At 45.4% G+C, this 17,507-nt stretch overlaps 1 protein-coding gene across 3 annotated transcripts in view; it reads right to left on the bottom strand.

The window, feature by feature from the left end:
• LOC113581513 (A disintegrin and metalloproteinase with thrombospondin motifs 2) overlaps positions 1-17,507 on the bottom strand; it is a 122,426-nt gene that overhangs the window by 15,035 nt on the left and 89,884 nt on the right. For all 3 annotated transcript variants that reach the window (XM_081698675.1, XM_035532142.2, XM_081698677.1), the window contains exons 4-8: positions 16,603-16,802; positions 7,603-7,686; positions 1,886-2,042; positions 1,070-1,175; positions 594-737 (exon numbers count right to left, since the gene is read on the bottom strand). In XM_081698675.1, coding sequence (XP_081554801.1) covers positions 594-737; positions 1,070-1,175; positions 1,886-2,042; positions 7,603-7,686; positions 16,603-16,802 — 691 coding nt within the window. The remainder of the gene's footprint in view (positions 1-593; positions 738-1,069; positions 1,176-1,885; positions 2,043-7,602; positions 7,687-16,602; positions 16,803-17,507) is intronic.

The raw sequence follows: 17,507 nt of genomic DNA, 5'->3' as shown, positions 1-17,507 counted from the left end.
TCAGACGCAGTCAGCCTTTGCTTGGTGGGGGTGGATAGCTTGTGATTACTGCAGTCAGGGATTGCATTTTTTGTGTGTTTTTCTAAGTTGAGTGTTCAGGTGTGTGAGTTTCTCACTCCTAAACAGAGAGGACCTCTTGACTGAAGTGGGACCAGTGAAATTTTCGTGTGTGTGTGTGTGTGTCTCTGTGGGGGGAGTGTCTACATATGTGTATGTCTGTGTGTGTGTGTGTGTGTGTGTGTGTGTGTGTGTGTGTCTGCCTGTGTTTGGGTGTGTGCATGTGTGTGTGTGTGTGTGTGTTTCTGTGAGTGTGTGTGTGTCTGCCTGTGTTTGGGTGTATGGGTGTGTGCATGTGTGTGTGTGTGTGTGTGTGTCTGACTGTGTTTGGGTGTGTGCATGTGTGTGTGTGTGTGTGTGTGTTTCTGTGAGTGTGTGTGTGTCTGCCTGTGTTTGGGTGTATGGGTGTGTGCATGTGTGTGTGTGTGTGTGTGTGTGTGTGTGTGTGTGTTTCTGTGAGTGTGTATGTGTGTGTCTGCCTGTATTTGGGTGTATGGGTGTGTGGATGTGTGTGTGTGTGTGTGTGCAAAACTCACTGTAAATAGCGTCCCAGCTCCTGCTGGCTGCAGCGGGACCAGTGGAATCGATGGAAAGCAGCCTGCACCAGAGGGGCCATAATACTGCCCATCTGCACCTCGTCGCCACAGCGATTCCCCTGCCCATCGTGTTCCATGCCCAACCTGCAACACACACACACACATACACAAATACACACACACGCACACGCATATGTGTGCACATGTGAGATCTCACACACACACACACACACACACACACACACACACACACACACACACACACACACACACACACACAGAGTTCATCTATCTGAATGTCACTGGCACTGCATTTACAAACACAAAGTGCACCTAAGACACAGGGATGCATTATAATAGTATTTATATAAAATAAAAACTCACATGTAGATATATTCACGCATGCACATGCACACACGCACACACACACCCCCACACGCACATACGCACCCGCTCCTACAAATGAATGTACTCACACGTGGCCGGTCTCATGGGCCACTACAAAGGCAGAGGAGAAGCCATCTTCGTGGTTCAGAGTGCAGCTCCTTACCGGGTGGCACATCCCCGTCACTGGAGCATATCCTAGCAACACACACAGCCACCTGACTCAGGAGTTTTGATGTCTTCATAAATACACACACACAGACATGCATACTCCTGAGACACAAGAAATTACTGCATTTATATGATTTATATGAAATAAACACACACCAGATGCTACACACACACATACACACACACACACACACACACACACACACACACACACACACACACACACACACATACACACACACACACACACACACACACACACACACACACACACACACACACACACACATACACACACACACACACACACACACACACACATACACACACACATACACACACACACACACACACACACACACACACACACACACACACACACACACACACACACACACACACACACACACACACACACACACACACACACACACACCTAAGCAATGGTTTAAGACCCCCCAAGACTTGTGTGAACATTATAGACCATTTTGTTTGTCAGTTGTTTTTTTTTCACTTTTGAATGCTGCCTTTAGCTTGATTGGTGTGTGTGTGTGTGTGTGTGTGTGTGTGTGTGTGTGTGTGTGTGTGTGTGTGTGTGTGTGTGTGTGTGTGTGTGTGTGTGTGTGTGTGTGTGTGTGTGTGTGTATGTGTGTGTGTGTGTGTGTGTGTGTGTGTGTGTATGTGTGTGTGTGTGTGTGTGTGTGTGTGTGTGTGTGTGTGTGTGTGTGTGTGTGTACCCTGCATCCCCGTGGGCCCAAACTCCTGGCGCGTGAGAAAGATGGCATGGTCGTGGTACTCTTTGTCGTTGGTGTCCTTCTTCTGCTGCTCAAAGGCCCAGCGGCACACATTCTCCAGGCTCAGTGATGGGTTCCCCTCCGCAATCAGACTCTTAGACTGCAATCACACAAGCCAGAGCTCCAAAACAGCTCACCAAACTCAGCCAAGCCCGTGGACACAAGTCACCGCCGGCAACCATAGGCTGAGACCCCAGCAAGAATCACAAACATGCTCCCCAATTCATTCAGATTCAAAGAGCATAAAACACAGCAGAGTGTGTTCTTTATAACATGCACAGCATGGAGAAACAGAAACAGCTTGTACTCGTATTGAGTGAATGAACTGCCTAAGTGATGAAGTCACTTTTCTGCACTGACCTGTTTGTAGTTTAAATATATTTTCAACTGCAATATTCAGCATTTTTATTATGGTCGAAGTTGTTTATGTGAATTTGCAAACCCAAGTCCAAGGCTTGTTTATATAAGTATGCCACAAAGTTTGGAAGACTCACCGATTCTCCATGTTTGCTAATCAGTTATATAAACGGCACATATAATAAGGTATTAGGCACACGACTGGAGCTCAGTAAAACAGCTGTCTGAACATGATCTGTCTGAGCAAGAACATTAGTGCTCAGTGGCACAGTAGCACAATCACAAATGTGTGATACACACACACACACACACACACACACACACACACACACACACATACACACACACACACACACATACACACACACACACACACACACCGCACACACACACACCGCACGCACACACACACACACACACACACACACACACATATACACACACACACACCGCACGCACACACACACACACACACACACACACACACACACACACACACACACACACACACACACACACACACACACACACACCGCACACACACAGTGGGAAAGTCAAACACCAGCACTGAATACAATCAATAACTTTATCATTGTGTAGGATGTTCAGAGACTGCAATATTCAACATCATGTTAGTTGCCTAACATTTTAAGAACACAGTTGTAAAAAGCCTAAGAGACCTAAAGCTCTTTCTTCACACTGACTCAGGAGACCCCTGTCTTTCAGGAAAGCAGATTTGGCAGTTAGCCTATGACCATCACTAATGCTACACTTGAAAACAGTGCTTTAGTAAACATGGTTTGGAAGAGCAATCTGAGATGCCGTTCCAATCTGCAGAGAGAGTTAAACATCTGAGCATTAAACATCGTGCAGGAATGTTCTCCAGCTCTATGACGTGGCCATGAGAGCACCACAAACTGAAGATCTATTCCAGATGTGTGTCCTGAGACTGCCTCTCCCCTTTAAGGTTTCAGTCAAGTTCATGAACTTGGAGAGAAGTAGTGAAAATATATGTAGTGATCTTTGTTGGCCAGTAGAGGGAGACCTTGCTGTGGCAGTGATTGGTTGTAAGGGTTTTAGAAGCACAACTGGTGAAATCAGCACTGACAAAGCTGTCACTCTTAACATCCTTCTTAGTGTTAATCACACTGTCATCACTTGCTAAAAGAGCACAAGACTTTCAAAAATTTCAACACAAGATTGAAATGTTCTTGCCTCAAGATGCAGTGCTTCAATATTCATAATAAGATTTTTAACATGGAAAATGTTAGAGATCATATTGTCCTCTGATGCCCAAGAAATACTTGCTGAGCAGGGTGTAAGGTTTTAACTTACACTTAAACTAAATGACAGTTTATGTATGGAGCTGTTTTCTCACCTTTGATCTTACTGAATAAAACTCACATGCCTCTTAACAGGGTCTCACTGTCTCTAAATCCTCCTCTCTGTATCTGTCCTAACCTACAGCCTGTCAAATACGCACACCATCTCTACTGCTGCCTCCTTTGCAGGGCGTGTCAGATCAGGGACACACTCCCTCCTTCCCAGTATCTCTCTCTCTCTCTCCCTCTCTCTCTGCTGAACAGCAGATGGGCAGGAGAAACCGTGATGTTGAAACCTTGTTTGAGGTGCACGAGGTCACACAGTTGATCAGTGTGTGCTGCCGCCGGCGGCAACCGTTGCCAGAGTAATTGGGGATGATGGACAACCTGCTGGCAAGGCGGGCAGAGTCGCATGCTGATTGGGAGGTGCTGAGGAGATGAGGGAGGAGAGGGGGTGTGGTCAGGAGAGAGAGATGGAGGAGGGCGGGGCAGAAAGAGAGAAGGGTTGGGGTAGCGAAATAGGGTACGCGAGAGAAAGGAAAAAATAAGGGAATTATGGAATGAGGAAGGCAGGTATGAGTGACTGGGCATGCCATTAGAATGGGATGGAAAGGAAAGAGAGAGTGTGTGCCAGGCAAGGTGGGAGCAAGGGACCGGGGCAGGGAGGGCTCGGAGCGCGGCAGCAGGACAGACGCAGGACTGCGAAGGGAGGGCTCGGAGCGCGGCAGCAGGACAGACGCAGGACTGCGAAGGGAGGGCTCGGAGTGCGGCAGCAGGACAGGCGCAGGACTGCGAAGGGAGGGCTCGGAGCGTGGCAGCAGGACAGGCGCAGGACTGCGAAGGGAGGGCTCGGAGCGCGGCAGCAGGACAGACGCAGGACTGCGAAGGGAGGGCTCGGAGCGCGGCAGCAGGACAGGCGCAGGACTGCGAAGGGAGGGCTCGGAGCGCGGCAGCAGGACAGACGCAGGACTGCGAAGGGAGGGCTCGGAGCGCGGCAGCAGGACAGACGCAGGACTGCGAAGGGAGGGCTCGGAGCGCGGCAGCAGGACAGACGCAGGACTGCGAAGGGAGGGCTCGGAGCGCGGCAGCAGGACAGACGCAGGACTGCAAAGGGAGGGCTCGGAGCGCAACAGCAGGACAGACGCAGGACTGCAAAGGGAGGGCTCGGAGCGCGGCAGCAGGACAGGCGCAGGACTGCGAAGGGAGGGCTCGGAGCACGGCAGCAGGACAGACGCAGGACTGCGAAGGGAGGGCTCGGAGCGCAACAGCAGGACAGACGCAGGACTGCGAAGGGAGGGCTCGGAGCGCGGCAGCAGGACAGACGCAGGACTGCGAAGGGAGGGCTCGGAGCGCAACAGCAGGACAGACGCAGGACTGCGAAGGGAGGGCTCGGAGCGCAACAGCAGGACAGACGCAGGACTGCGAAGGGAGGGCTCGGAGCACAACAGCAGGACAGATGCAGGACTATACTAGATTTGGCTGGTAGGTAACAGTGAGACAGTTTGTGTTATTCTGCTTAATCCTGACATGGAAGGCCAGAGGGACACTCGTTCCAAATAAGCCCACTCCAAATAAGTCTCCTCCTCCCACCCCTCCCGCTGGTGGCCGCCACAACTCATCAGTGCCCAAGTGCGCAACGGTGTGGCTACAGCCGTTGGGGGTCATGGGACGGCTCCATCAGCCCCATAGTATCTGCAGCACTGCGATTTTGCCAGAGGGCAAACTCATACCGAGCCCACCATCATCTGAATTAGATCATCACTGTCAGTTTTCACTGGAGGGCAGTGAGAGAGACAACTGCAGTGTTTTTCAAATGACAGGAAGAGCTCACTTCAACTGCACTTCAACTCAGATTTGTGTAATTAAATTTGGCAAGGAATTGGATTATATCTCAGGCTACATACACAATAATTCTGATACATACAAAAATAATTCTGAGTCGTGCTGGAGAACATGATTATAATATCAGGGTATGATTATGACAATAGTTTAGTTTATTACATGATATAATAGTTATATCCATACTATCATGTAAAAAAATTATCCTGTCACAAATTTTTTTTTTATACTATAAAATCAGTCTTGGCTTTATGTTGTTTGAAATTCCTGAATACTTCCAGAATATTGGCAGACAATTGCTGAAGCATGACTGAAGTATTACAGTGTATTAGAATACTGGTGGAGTAGTACTGAAATGTCAGTGGAGTATTACCATATGGCTTGGATATCTGGAGGTTATACTAGAAATGTTGAATTTAGTTGCACAGTTGTGGAGTAGCACTGGAATATCAGTGAATTATTAGCATGTCAGGGTGCCGTATCCCTACCGACAATTAGCGGAGTCATCTGCAGTGAACACGTGGACTTTGTTTATGTTTCTTTTCACACTTGTTTCTTTTGTCCACGCCTCCTACATGTGGTGTGTGTTGTCTATTAGTAGCCACACCACATGGGGGTGATAATCTCATTATGTTTCTTGTTATTTAAACCTTTTTTGTGTTCATGACCGTTTGTTGGTCATTGTTGTTACGTTGGCTTCTTTTGGCTAGAAGAGTGGCAAAGTGTCTCTGGAAAATGAATGTATGGTTGCAAAAGTATTTAAATATTGCTGGATATTTCTGCAATATAGGCTGGAATATTGGCATACTATTGATAATATTCTAGAAGCTGAAAGCATTACTGCATACATATGTCAAGTTATATTAAAGCCATCAGAACTATTTCTGAGAACAGACCAGCTCTCTTCCACATGCGCAGATATGCAGCACACAGGGACATTTAAGGCACAGCTGGTCCACTGCAAATTAGGGCAAGAAGGTGATGGATTATATGAAAAATTAAGATGTCAGAAAACATAACCAATAGGAAATGGTGATGTGTAACTACTAAAATACATTTCTCAGTTTAAAAATACCAGTTGAGTAAAAGGTAGGCCAGCTGAGCGTGAGGCTTCCCCAGACCACAGGCTTAACTATATAATTCAAATTGTTCCTGTAGACCCTGATCTTCAGTCTTCTATCTATACACATGAAGCTAAGTCACTGGACAATGCTAGTGCCATGTGTGGAGGTAAGTGCTCCGGTGTGTGTGGCCAGCATGTGTGCCATGTGTCAAATTAAATGCGCTGTTATGTGTGGCCAGATCGCGTGATGTGTGTTAAGGTAAGTGCTCTGGTGTGTGTGGTTGCAACTGGCGCTGAGCATGACTAAGGTCCTCAAAGCCCTTTGTGGTGGAGATGGGGTTGGTGAGTGTGTCACGTGATCCCATGATAACCTCTCATCCCAAGCAAGCAGGGTAGGAAAGGAGGATTTTACAGCTCTGTTTATGAATGAGGGAACACCATCACTGATTGGTTCTCTCTCATCTATTTTACAGAAGACTTTGCTGCATCCCACTGGGAAAAAGGGGTGTGGCGAGGACGAGAGTGGGAGTGGGAGTCGGGGGGGGGGGGGGGGATGGGGCTTTTGGAAGGCAATTGTGTAACATCAGTGTTCTTTGTGCTTTAGTGCTGAACTGTGAAAGTGTGCAACTTTGCAAAAACTCCCCTGGGAAAACTATGCTTTTAGTTTCTGTTTGCTCAGTCCACTGGAATAACAACTCCCAGGTCTTGGTGAGCATCTAGCTGAAGGTCTATGTATGAGTGAGAGAGAGAAAGGGACAGACAGAGAGAAAGCTCCTCTATATAATCACTGCCAATGCAACCTCTCAAACTGGCATGAAATTATGTCTACCAGCAGCAAATGATAATCACCCGACGCGCATCTGATGAAGATTAAAGCAAACAGTTAGCTGAGTTGGCTTAGGCTTGGTACTTTTCCAGTGCATGAAGAAGAATCAGGCCAATAGGAGAATTAGTCTTCATCTGAGCACCACCTCTCCCCTGCGCTCCAGAGTGAAAGCCATGGCAGTTCAGAGAGAACCTTGAGCAGCTGTGTGGAATGTGAGCAGGTGAAGAACCACGTTTACGCACTGAAGATTTACCTTTTCGTTATCCACCAGGACAATCCGAACCAGAACCACGTTGATTCGCGCCCCAAGGGAACGGTCATGGTAGATCTCATTCACCTGCCATGAGGAAAAAGACATGTATAACGTTCCGTCTCAATAATGTAGCTAGCTAAATTACTCTGAAAGCCAATAGTTAGATGCTTTCCACTGATAATCATTACTTAGCTCATTTACACTGACCAAGTGCATCTCTAAGCAACAGTAGCTATCAGTGACAGCCAGGCAGAGCAGCATATACACTGTACACTCAGAAATTATGCTGTGAGCTGTGCTACTAGTTTTGCATGTCACAGCCAAAGAGCTGTAGAAAAACAACTACACAATGACACAGACACACGATACTCACAAACATTACCAATAGGCTTGTAAACACAGTGAATCACTGGAGTCACCATACCTGGAGTACAGTATGTGTATGTGATATAATTCAGCATTATAATTAATACACACACACGCACACACACACACACACACACACACACACACACGCACACACACACACACACACACACACACATTAAAGCTTTAACAGTTCTTATGTTTAACTTCTCAACCTAGGCCCACCCCTCTATACTTATACCGTTTGTTAAAGGGTGGCCCACATGCATTGTGGGAAAAATGGTTTTCAGACAGAGGGAGACATGGAGGCAGACAAATGGGTACAGAAGTTCAGACATGGTGTCCTCTGTCTCTCCGGAAGCCTGCTAATGAGACACTGGGATATACACACAACCAGCAATAATGAGATTTCTGATGGACAGAGTGCAGAGACAGAGAGAGAGAGAGAGAGAGAGAGAGAGAGAGAGACAGAGAGAGAGAGAGAGAGAGAGAGAGAGACAGGAAACGAGGGAGAGAGGAAGGATGGCACAACATCCCTGGTGAAGAAATCAATCGGTGTATCACCTCCCTTGCTCATTTGATGTGTAAGATATGCAGCGGTTGCTTAGCAACCTTCAAACTTCAGAGTGGGGTGGGGCAGTGTGTGGTGTTCCAGCACTGTCTGACTGCGTGTTTGTCTGAATTTCTGAAGCCCTCTCTGTTCTGACTGTCTGCCTGCCAGGCCCCTGTGTATGGCGGAGCGTGTGGGCTCGTTTGGGCTTCCTCTGCCACTCTACATGTCACTGGCAGGGTGAACAGTGAGCAGTGGCCTTTCACAACACAACCTGGTCGCAGACAACATAATGACTGGCACAGCACACATAAATATGTACACTTGTTTAAAGGATGTGCTTGTTTCACTTTCTGTTATTTGGTTTGTTTATTTATTTTGTCAACAGCTGAAAAAAGTCGAAAAAGCTGCAGGACAGTCCAGTCTCTGTAGCAGGGTGGCACATATGTAAACTCATTTCAGGGCCCAGGCTCTTAAACTGCCACACAAAAGACAAGTTGTGCACTCCATGTCAGTACATGTACCACCTCAGACACATTTTTGGCAGGAGTAATATTCACTGTTGGCCTGTTCAGGGGATTTATCCTGACTTTACTCGGTAGGTGAAAAGAAATGCACACAGGCATTCAGGGCAGGCCGTTCAGTCATCGGCTACCAGGCACCAGTCTCTATCTGCAGCCAAACTCTCCATCTGAAGTGGCTGTATACAGGATACGCGTCACAACCTCTGGTCCACGGGCGATGGCCAAGTTCAAGTGCTGGTGGAACAATGGCTGGGTTCCTCCTTGGTCCAGAGCTGAATAAGGCTGGCCACAGCAATGTGCAGATTCTGTTCCTTTAGGTAGGAAAGGGAACGATATTAACACTGGCTCTGTTGCAAACATACCATTCTCCAGTAGACACACAGTAAAACCATTCTGCTTCTTCAAACAGCCCTGTTTTGTCTTTACTACAAACTCTTCTCTATGTTTTAACAAGACCTTTACCTTTAAAAATACACAGGGCATTTCAATTAAATATTTAGATTATGTCTTGCCACTGAGAAAGGAAGTTGATTGTAAGATCTGTTTCTCTGCTGCATTGTACACAGGGATTTAGCCCCGCCCCCATCCTGTCTGCATGCATATGTATGTGTGTGTGTGTGTGTGTGTGTGTGTGTGTGTGTGTGTGTGTGTGTGAGTGTTAATGACTGTGAAAGTGCAGTTCTCATTAGTGCTGCCTTGCTTGCTGGCCTTGTTCAGGAGCTCTGAGTTTCCTCAGCTGCTCAACAGCCTACAGGTAACTAATGGAGACCTAGAGGTTGGCATGTCAGAAAGTCATTAACATCTCATTAATAATGCAGTAGGGGCTGGTGAGGGGCAGGGGGTGAGGGTGTGTGGTGAGGCTGGGTGAGGTGCTTGGAAAAGACAAGAGGAGGCAAAAAGAGAACCAAAGAAGAGTGTTGGGGCGTGATCTTTGGCCTCGGACTATGGCAACTCCCATCCTCTGATTCATGAACCAATATCCAGTGATATTCGTACACCTGTCTGAGGTTGCCTGTATGTTATTGTATGTTATTTTGTCATATCTTTGTCCATTTTTAACTCTGATGAAGACACAGTAGTGTTAAAAAGTTAGTCTGTTTGCAGAATTAACGGCTGAAAATGGGTCAGTGTGCACCAGACCATTCATGTTCTTCTGGACTTTTGTCTTTCACCAGAGAAGCATTTAAGTCAGCTTTTGTATTGTTGGAGGATGAGTAGAGAGTTCATTTTTCGCCCACAAAAGTACCCAGGACAAAGAGGTCCGTGCCATATTCAACATTTAAGCATCAGGCTGTGTCTGTGTAGTCTTGGTGTTATATGACAGTGGGTTTCCATCAAAATGACAATTCTGAAAAGTCACACCACTCAATAGCTCCATTCCTCCATCCCTCTGTTCCTATGTCTCTCCATCCTTCCATCTTTCTGTGCATGTCTCTCTATCCCTAAACCTTTCTATCCATGTCTTTCCATCCCTCTATCCTCTCCCTCCATTCCTCCAAACAGCGGAGGAACTTGCTGCAGCCGTGTGATGAGGCCAGGTGGACAGTGCTTGCCTCATTACTCAATCTCTGCCATTTTCACCTGACATTTTGGACTGTTATTACCTGTCTGACATTTCAGAGCCAGAACAACGTGTGTACATAGCGCTGATTACATAATGGCCTCTCCTCTCACACCTTGTTTATTCCAGAGCAGTGACTAATATATAAGGAAACAATTAATACTGCAGACCCTTAGCTCCCACGATTAGTGCCGAGTGCAACGGCCAAGTGTGCTGTTGCTCAGTGAGCTAGGGCAGCTAGCACTAACGTGTAACACAAGTGCTCTCTGACCATGCTTGTGGCCTTCAGTGGTGAACAAGAACATCCCGGAAAAGCTTTATTGGCGCAGAAGCAACCCCTGATGGGGCCCAGATTCAAATTGCAGCTGTTCCATGTAACGCTTGAACTTGTGAGTCCTCGTTTGATCGTAAGGGCAGCGGGGAGTTTCTCAAGCAGTTTGAGAAGAAACATACCAGACACTCAGGAAGCTGTGTGGAGTCACAGTAAGGTGGAAGGAAGAACACAGAGATGGTGGTGAAATCCAGAGCCTGGCAGCAGTATGTTCCAGTGATAATTCAGGCTTTTTTTTAGCTAAACAAAGATGCAGCGGAGCATGCTACACTCATTCCAGAGCAGCAGTTTTAGGACACACCCACAATAGCTGCACTACATCAGTGCATGTCTCACACTGCTTAATGGCAGAAAAGAAAGGCAAGATGCATATCTTTGCCATTTCCTTCTCTATGTAGAGAATTTCTCTACATATTCACATAGGCATGATATTAACATCTTCATGACACTGTCAGATCCTTAAATATCTAATCTTAAATGCTGATAAATTAATACTGATTAATACTGTTTAAATGTTTTAATTGTCATTTACAGTTATACAACCCACTAGTGGTCCAGATGCAAGAGTTTTATCACTAAGGAGTTGTATAAAATATTTATTACAGACTTCTCCAATCTAAATTGGGTTTAAGAGATTGATTTATGAAAAAAAAAAATTTTAGATACTCATTTATGTGCTTATATATTTATTAATTAAGGTGCATTGGTAACTCAGTGGTTAAGGTACTTTTCTTCTGATCGGAAGGTTACCACTTCAAGCTCCACCTCTGCCAAGTTGTCAATGTTGGGCCCCTGAGCAAGGCAATTACTCAAAGTTGTATTCAGTCATAATTGTAAGTTGCTTTGGATAAAAGTGTCAGCTAAATTCTGTAAATGTAATTAAACTCCTACTATGACAACCGATCAGAATTGGTCGTTATATCGATTTCCGTAATCTTCTAGGCTGCGAGACAATCAGTTTTGTTTATGAAAACTTTTGACGCACTGGAAATCTGATATATGGAATAAAGGTTAAGTAAATCCGCCTCTAATCAATTGTTTTAAACAAAGCTGTTGCCATAACTGACTTTCCAAAAGAAGTGTATGGCAACATAAAGGCCTAGGTTTTGGCTCCACTGTAACAACTAACATCCCTGTCTTTGACTCCTACCCTAAATCCAGGAAAACAGAGGGGTGTAAAAGAAAGGTGAAGTGGTGGGCAGTAAGAGGCCGTGTCCATCACATTGACTCCTCATCATTTCCCCTGGACCTGTTCCTGCGGCTGCCCCAGTGTCTTTCACTGCAAACCTCTGCTTTTGTTCTCGGATGTGCTTCACAAATACAGCCGCTCCAATGCCACACTTCCCATAGTGAGTTAATTCAGTCAAAGAGAAGAATGCCCTTCACGAGCACACACAAAACATGCAAAAAAAAACCCAAAACACAAATCAGAACCTCCACACACATTTAACTACTGAAATGCTGCACAACCAGCCATAACTATATATACTCAGAAATACAAAAACTACTGCACACACCAACATACAAAACATTTGTGTTCATATATTTATGTGATATATATTTTTTTGTTCACTTACCATCTTACAAAGCACTGGCAAATATTATACTTAAACACTTCAGGATGATAAAGAGACCGCATCCCTTTTTAAGGATCCAAAAAACATCAAAGACATGGTCGTCAAGAGTGAGATAAATGATTGTTCCAATAATGGCTGTGGTACTGTAGCCTATAGCCGCTCTAGATGTGCTACATGTACATTTATTAAACACAGCCACTAAAATAACTGGCACTAAAGGATCATTTGTCATCCCCCATTCCTCCTCATGCATCCCTGTGGGAGTTGTCCACTGTATTACTTGTAGGAGATGTAATCAGCTTTACCAAGAGAAGTCCTGCTGATTGTATTTTTGAACCGCTTCAGATCATCAGAATTAAGGATTTGTCATTTCCAGTGGCAAGGCATGTTAATGCTAATGGACATTGTGTTAATAACATGTGTGTTTGCTTTACCAGTTGTTGCTATGGCAGCAATGAAGTTAGGAAATGCTAAGAAAAATAATTCATCTACACTCTCCGAAGTTTAGAAGCCCGTGGAATGAATGTTATGATTTCATATACTTTTTTATAATATAAACTAGATCCACCTTTTAGAACTTCAGAAGCACTTTGCTTTGCACAGCTGATGAAGGACCGCTCTCCGAAACAGGTCCTTCATTAGCTGGGCAAGGAAAGTGCTTGCTGAAATTGTAGCGGGAGGAACCAGTTTATATTTGAAAAAGTAGATGTTCCACTAGGTGTTGAGTCTCGTTCTGCAAGGCTCACACAGACAGGATAGGTTCTCGCAGTTTCCGCAAATTAGATGGATGTACCGACATGCTCTGAACAGTCTGTTCTACCTCATCCCAGAGATGCTCAATAGGATTAAAATCTGGGGACTGTGAAGTCCAGGGAAGCAAAGAAAACTTAGAAACAAAGAAAATGTTCCTGGAACCAGTTCTTGACTATATGATCCTTATGGCATGGTGCATTGTCCTGCTTAAAGTGTCCCTCTGTCGTAGGGTAAACACCAACAAATAGGGTAAACAAGGAGGAATGTGTTGTGCATTCACACACGCTAGTTGGAGCACCAAGAGTTTATTTCGCTGTAATTTACTTGACTGTGCTCTGTCTGTTCCTTAGAACAATTGTCGACATCCTCTTCTGACCCTTTCGTCGATGAGTTGTTTATATCATCAGGATCCGCTTTTGCTGGGTGTTTACTCTCTGTCACACCATTCTCAGTACTCTCTAGACACAGTGGCATGGGGAAACCACAAGGCTGGCTGCTGCTGAAATGCTGGTCTAGGACTGATGACCATGCCTCTTTCCAAGTCGTTCATATTGCTCGATTTTCCCATTTTAATGTGGACTCACACTGAAACTGATCCATGGAAAACTTGCTCTCCTGATTTTGCACAGGGTCAGGGTCAAGTGTAATTTCCATACAGGGTAGCTTGAATTGTAAAAAAAAATCAGAAGGTGTCTTTTATAAAAGACACCTTGGTGCTCCAACTAGCGTGTGTGAATGCACAACACATTCCTCCTTGTTTACCCTATTTGTTAGTGTTTACCCTACGACAGAGGGACACTTTAAGCAGGACAATTCAGTGTATAAATGTTACTACCTATATGTAATAGGAATTTTCTAGGCATAAAGCCTAACCTTGACCTTTTTCTAAACTTGAGTAACAAAAATTAAATGTTACTGCCCTTTTAAAAAATTAAGCATGTAGCTTTTTGTCTCTGGTTACAAGAAACATTCTCTGGTCTCCTAGAAAGGGCCTTCTCATGTAGTCCAGGACAAACTGGCCATGACCTCCATAGACTGTTCTCTCTCTCATGCTTGCTCTCTCTCTCTCTCTCGCTCTCTCTCTCGCTTTCTCTATCGAAAACATTCAAATCTTTTGTAACACTTCACTACATATTTTCACAAGTGTCTGACTACCTAATATATTGTAGCCATCAATGAAAAACAGCTGTCTCATTGCTCATTGCTCTTCCTATAATTTCCAGTGCGATGAAAATACTGAAAGCTTGCAGTGGTAATAAAGTGACTAAGAACTCAGCTTTCATTATTTTATTTTAAATACCTTAAAGCTAAAAACATCACACAAAATGTGTGCTCTGCTATCAGGAATGTTTGTGTGTGTGTGTGTGTGTGTGTGTGTGTGTGTGCACATGACCACTTGACACAAATCTAACCCTTAAAACATCACACACACACACACACACACACACACACACACACACACACACACACACACACACACACACACAGACAAACATTCCTGATAGCAGAGCACAAGATACATACACATCAAACACATGCAGAAAAACAACAGTCTCAACCTTACACACACACACACACACACACACACACACACACACTACTTATATGGCTGAGTGAGAACATTCTGAAGGAAGACTCTGAGTAGAAAGCACTGGGTGGAAGAGAGCAGAGTCCTGCCTCTGCCACTCATCACACTCCTGTTTGTCTCCCTCTTTTCACTCTTTCGAAGTGCAGAGCGAGGGAGACTAGCGCTCCAAAAATGAGCAAAGTAAACTTTCAAGAAGAAAGTGGCAAGAACTCAGTGCGTGGGAGGAGACGACAACATTATTTATATATTTTTTAGCTTATGTTTTTTTTGGGAACTTATTCCGAATACGCATTTTGAAATCCCCGCACGGTGCCGGCCGGGGCTGAGGGTAGGGGAGGCCCTGGAAGGAGCATCGGTACGGCGGTGGAAACACCTGATGAGCGGAGAGAACATGTCACATCTAAAAACCGCCGCAGTCTCTCAGCGAGGGCCTCTGTACCTGCCTAATGCCACAGCTGCCATCACTCTTTCTGCTTCGCACACGCCGAGGCCCGGCTGCGTGGAGCTTTCCTCTCGCTTTCTGTTTCTCTCTCTCTCTCTGGATCTCTCTCTCTCTCTCTCCCTCCCTCTCTCTCGTGCTCTCTGTCTCTATCTCTTTTGATCTCTCGCTGCCTCCCTTTCCTTCTTTCTTCCTCTCTCACCCTCCTCTTCCTCCACCTTCCCAGACACGTTTAATTTGAGGAGATTAAAGGATGGATCGGGAAGAGCCGATGCGCGGGCTTTTTTGCTCCAAGCCATATTTCCCTCGGCTTACTGTCACCTCCAGTCCACATGATGCAAAGCCTCTGACCTCCTACAGCCAGATTTCCCTAAGCACGGAGCTTACATCATGCACCAGGGAAAAGCTTGGGAGCCCAGCAAAAACAGCACGTGTAAGGTGTCAAAAGCCAGAATGTATGATTGGCTTTGGAATTAAATAGACATTACTAATTAAACAGAGCTTCTATGGCTTATCATAAATTCTATTAGGTTGTCCAAACAGCACACCAACAGAATACACCTTGGTTCCTCCGTACGGCACAAACACAGGAAATATTTGTATTTCACATCAGCAAAAGCTGACCAGCATTAAGACTCTACAGCACTACTGAGATTATAACACCAGATTTATAAAGGTTTAAAACAACAGGGTTATACACACCTTGTAAATCCTGCTTTCCAAGGTGTACATAGATGACCTCATCACGATGATTCTTAGGGATCATCATCACAGTGAGCCATACTTTTAAAGACAGTGTTCTTTTTATATGGGTCTTCCAGGGAAACTAAATGTATTCAAAAAGCAGTCCAGTACCTCATCATAGCATCATAGCTCTAACATCCAGTACTCCAGCATGCATCAAAATTTGTGCTGTTCCACACTATTAACCATTCTCTCCTCTGTCAGCTTATCATTCATGAAAGCTTAGCATATCAAATGATGACCATTAGCCATTAGCTAAGTACACGTAACTTTACAAGACTTTAGCTCACGTGCATCAACGGTATGATGCTAAGCTATGTGCAGTACATTTTATTTTCAACCATGTTCACCTCTGAATTATTATTTAGTTATTCATTTTAATACATGGCACTGTATTCACAAACTACTGTGTTTTTGAATAAGTAGAATAGGATTAAAGATGAAAGATGTATAGTTGCAAGACTGAGAAATGGGTCTGGGGTGTAAGTGGACTTTTTAGGAAGCGGTATTCCTTCTAGCCCAGCATTTACTGCAGCCAAAAAGAGGGATGAGGCTGGAGACACTCACGATGTTCATGAGCGTGAGGAGGTACTTCTCAACATGCTGCTGCCCGTGGAATTCCACCACTGAATAATCCACCCCTAGCAGCACCTCGATGCTGTAGGTTCGCTCAGGTGACTGGCGACGAGCTCTTCTGCTCTGGTTCACACTCCGCTGCACCCCTTCATACAGAGTCTCCAGGTCCATCAGGCCTCCCAGATCAGCACCTAACACACACACACACACACACACACACACCACAAATGGAAGATTATTCTTCAATGTTAATACTCACTTTACAATTAAGGGTGTGGAGAAACATCAGCAAATGGAAATACAATCAAATACAAATCATTCCCAAAAGTGTGCTTCAGTAAACATTCAATATAATGAACAGGAGTTTCCCACATGGGAAATGTGAGTTTAGAATGCCGGCCTCTGTCTGCAGGGCCAGAGGGCTTGTCACTCTCCATCCTGGCTAAGAGAACATGGTGGGGAGAATAGCACGATCCGTGCAACATCTCCATCTCCATGCTCATCAGAACCAAGTGGCGTCTCCCTGTTCGTCTCCATCACCCAGGCAGCTGGGGGCAGCTTCTGTGCTCCAATTATGTAACATCTCCTTGGCAACCCGCTCCTGGGTAAAACAATGCTTGGCGCAGGCTAATATTGGCTCCGCAGTCACTTCCTCATTGGATGATAATCCTGGAAGTCAGACCGAAATCCATCATGTAGACGCGCGGTGTCTGCCGCGTGATATTAGCACAGGGTGGAGCGGGCGGGGCACTAGAGGGGGCCGCCAAGCCAAACCCAGCGGAAGCGCGGTGCTGCGGGCGTTTTTTAAAAAATTATTATTATTCTCCGGCGGTGGATTTATAAGGCTGTAACTTCACTCCAGTGCTCCAGGTGCTCCTTTCAGCAGGGTGCCCTAC

This window comes from Electrophorus electricus, chromosome 16, assembly GCF_041902795.1.
Source record: "Electrophorus electricus isolate QZ-2024a chromosome 16, ASM4190279v1, whole genome shotgun sequence".
In the NCBI taxonomy this organism is placed as follows: domain Eukaryota; kingdom Metazoa; phylum Chordata; class Actinopteri; order Gymnotiformes; family Gymnotidae; genus Electrophorus; species Electrophorus electricus.
This window is presented reverse-complemented; position numbering and strand designations above follow the sequence as displayed.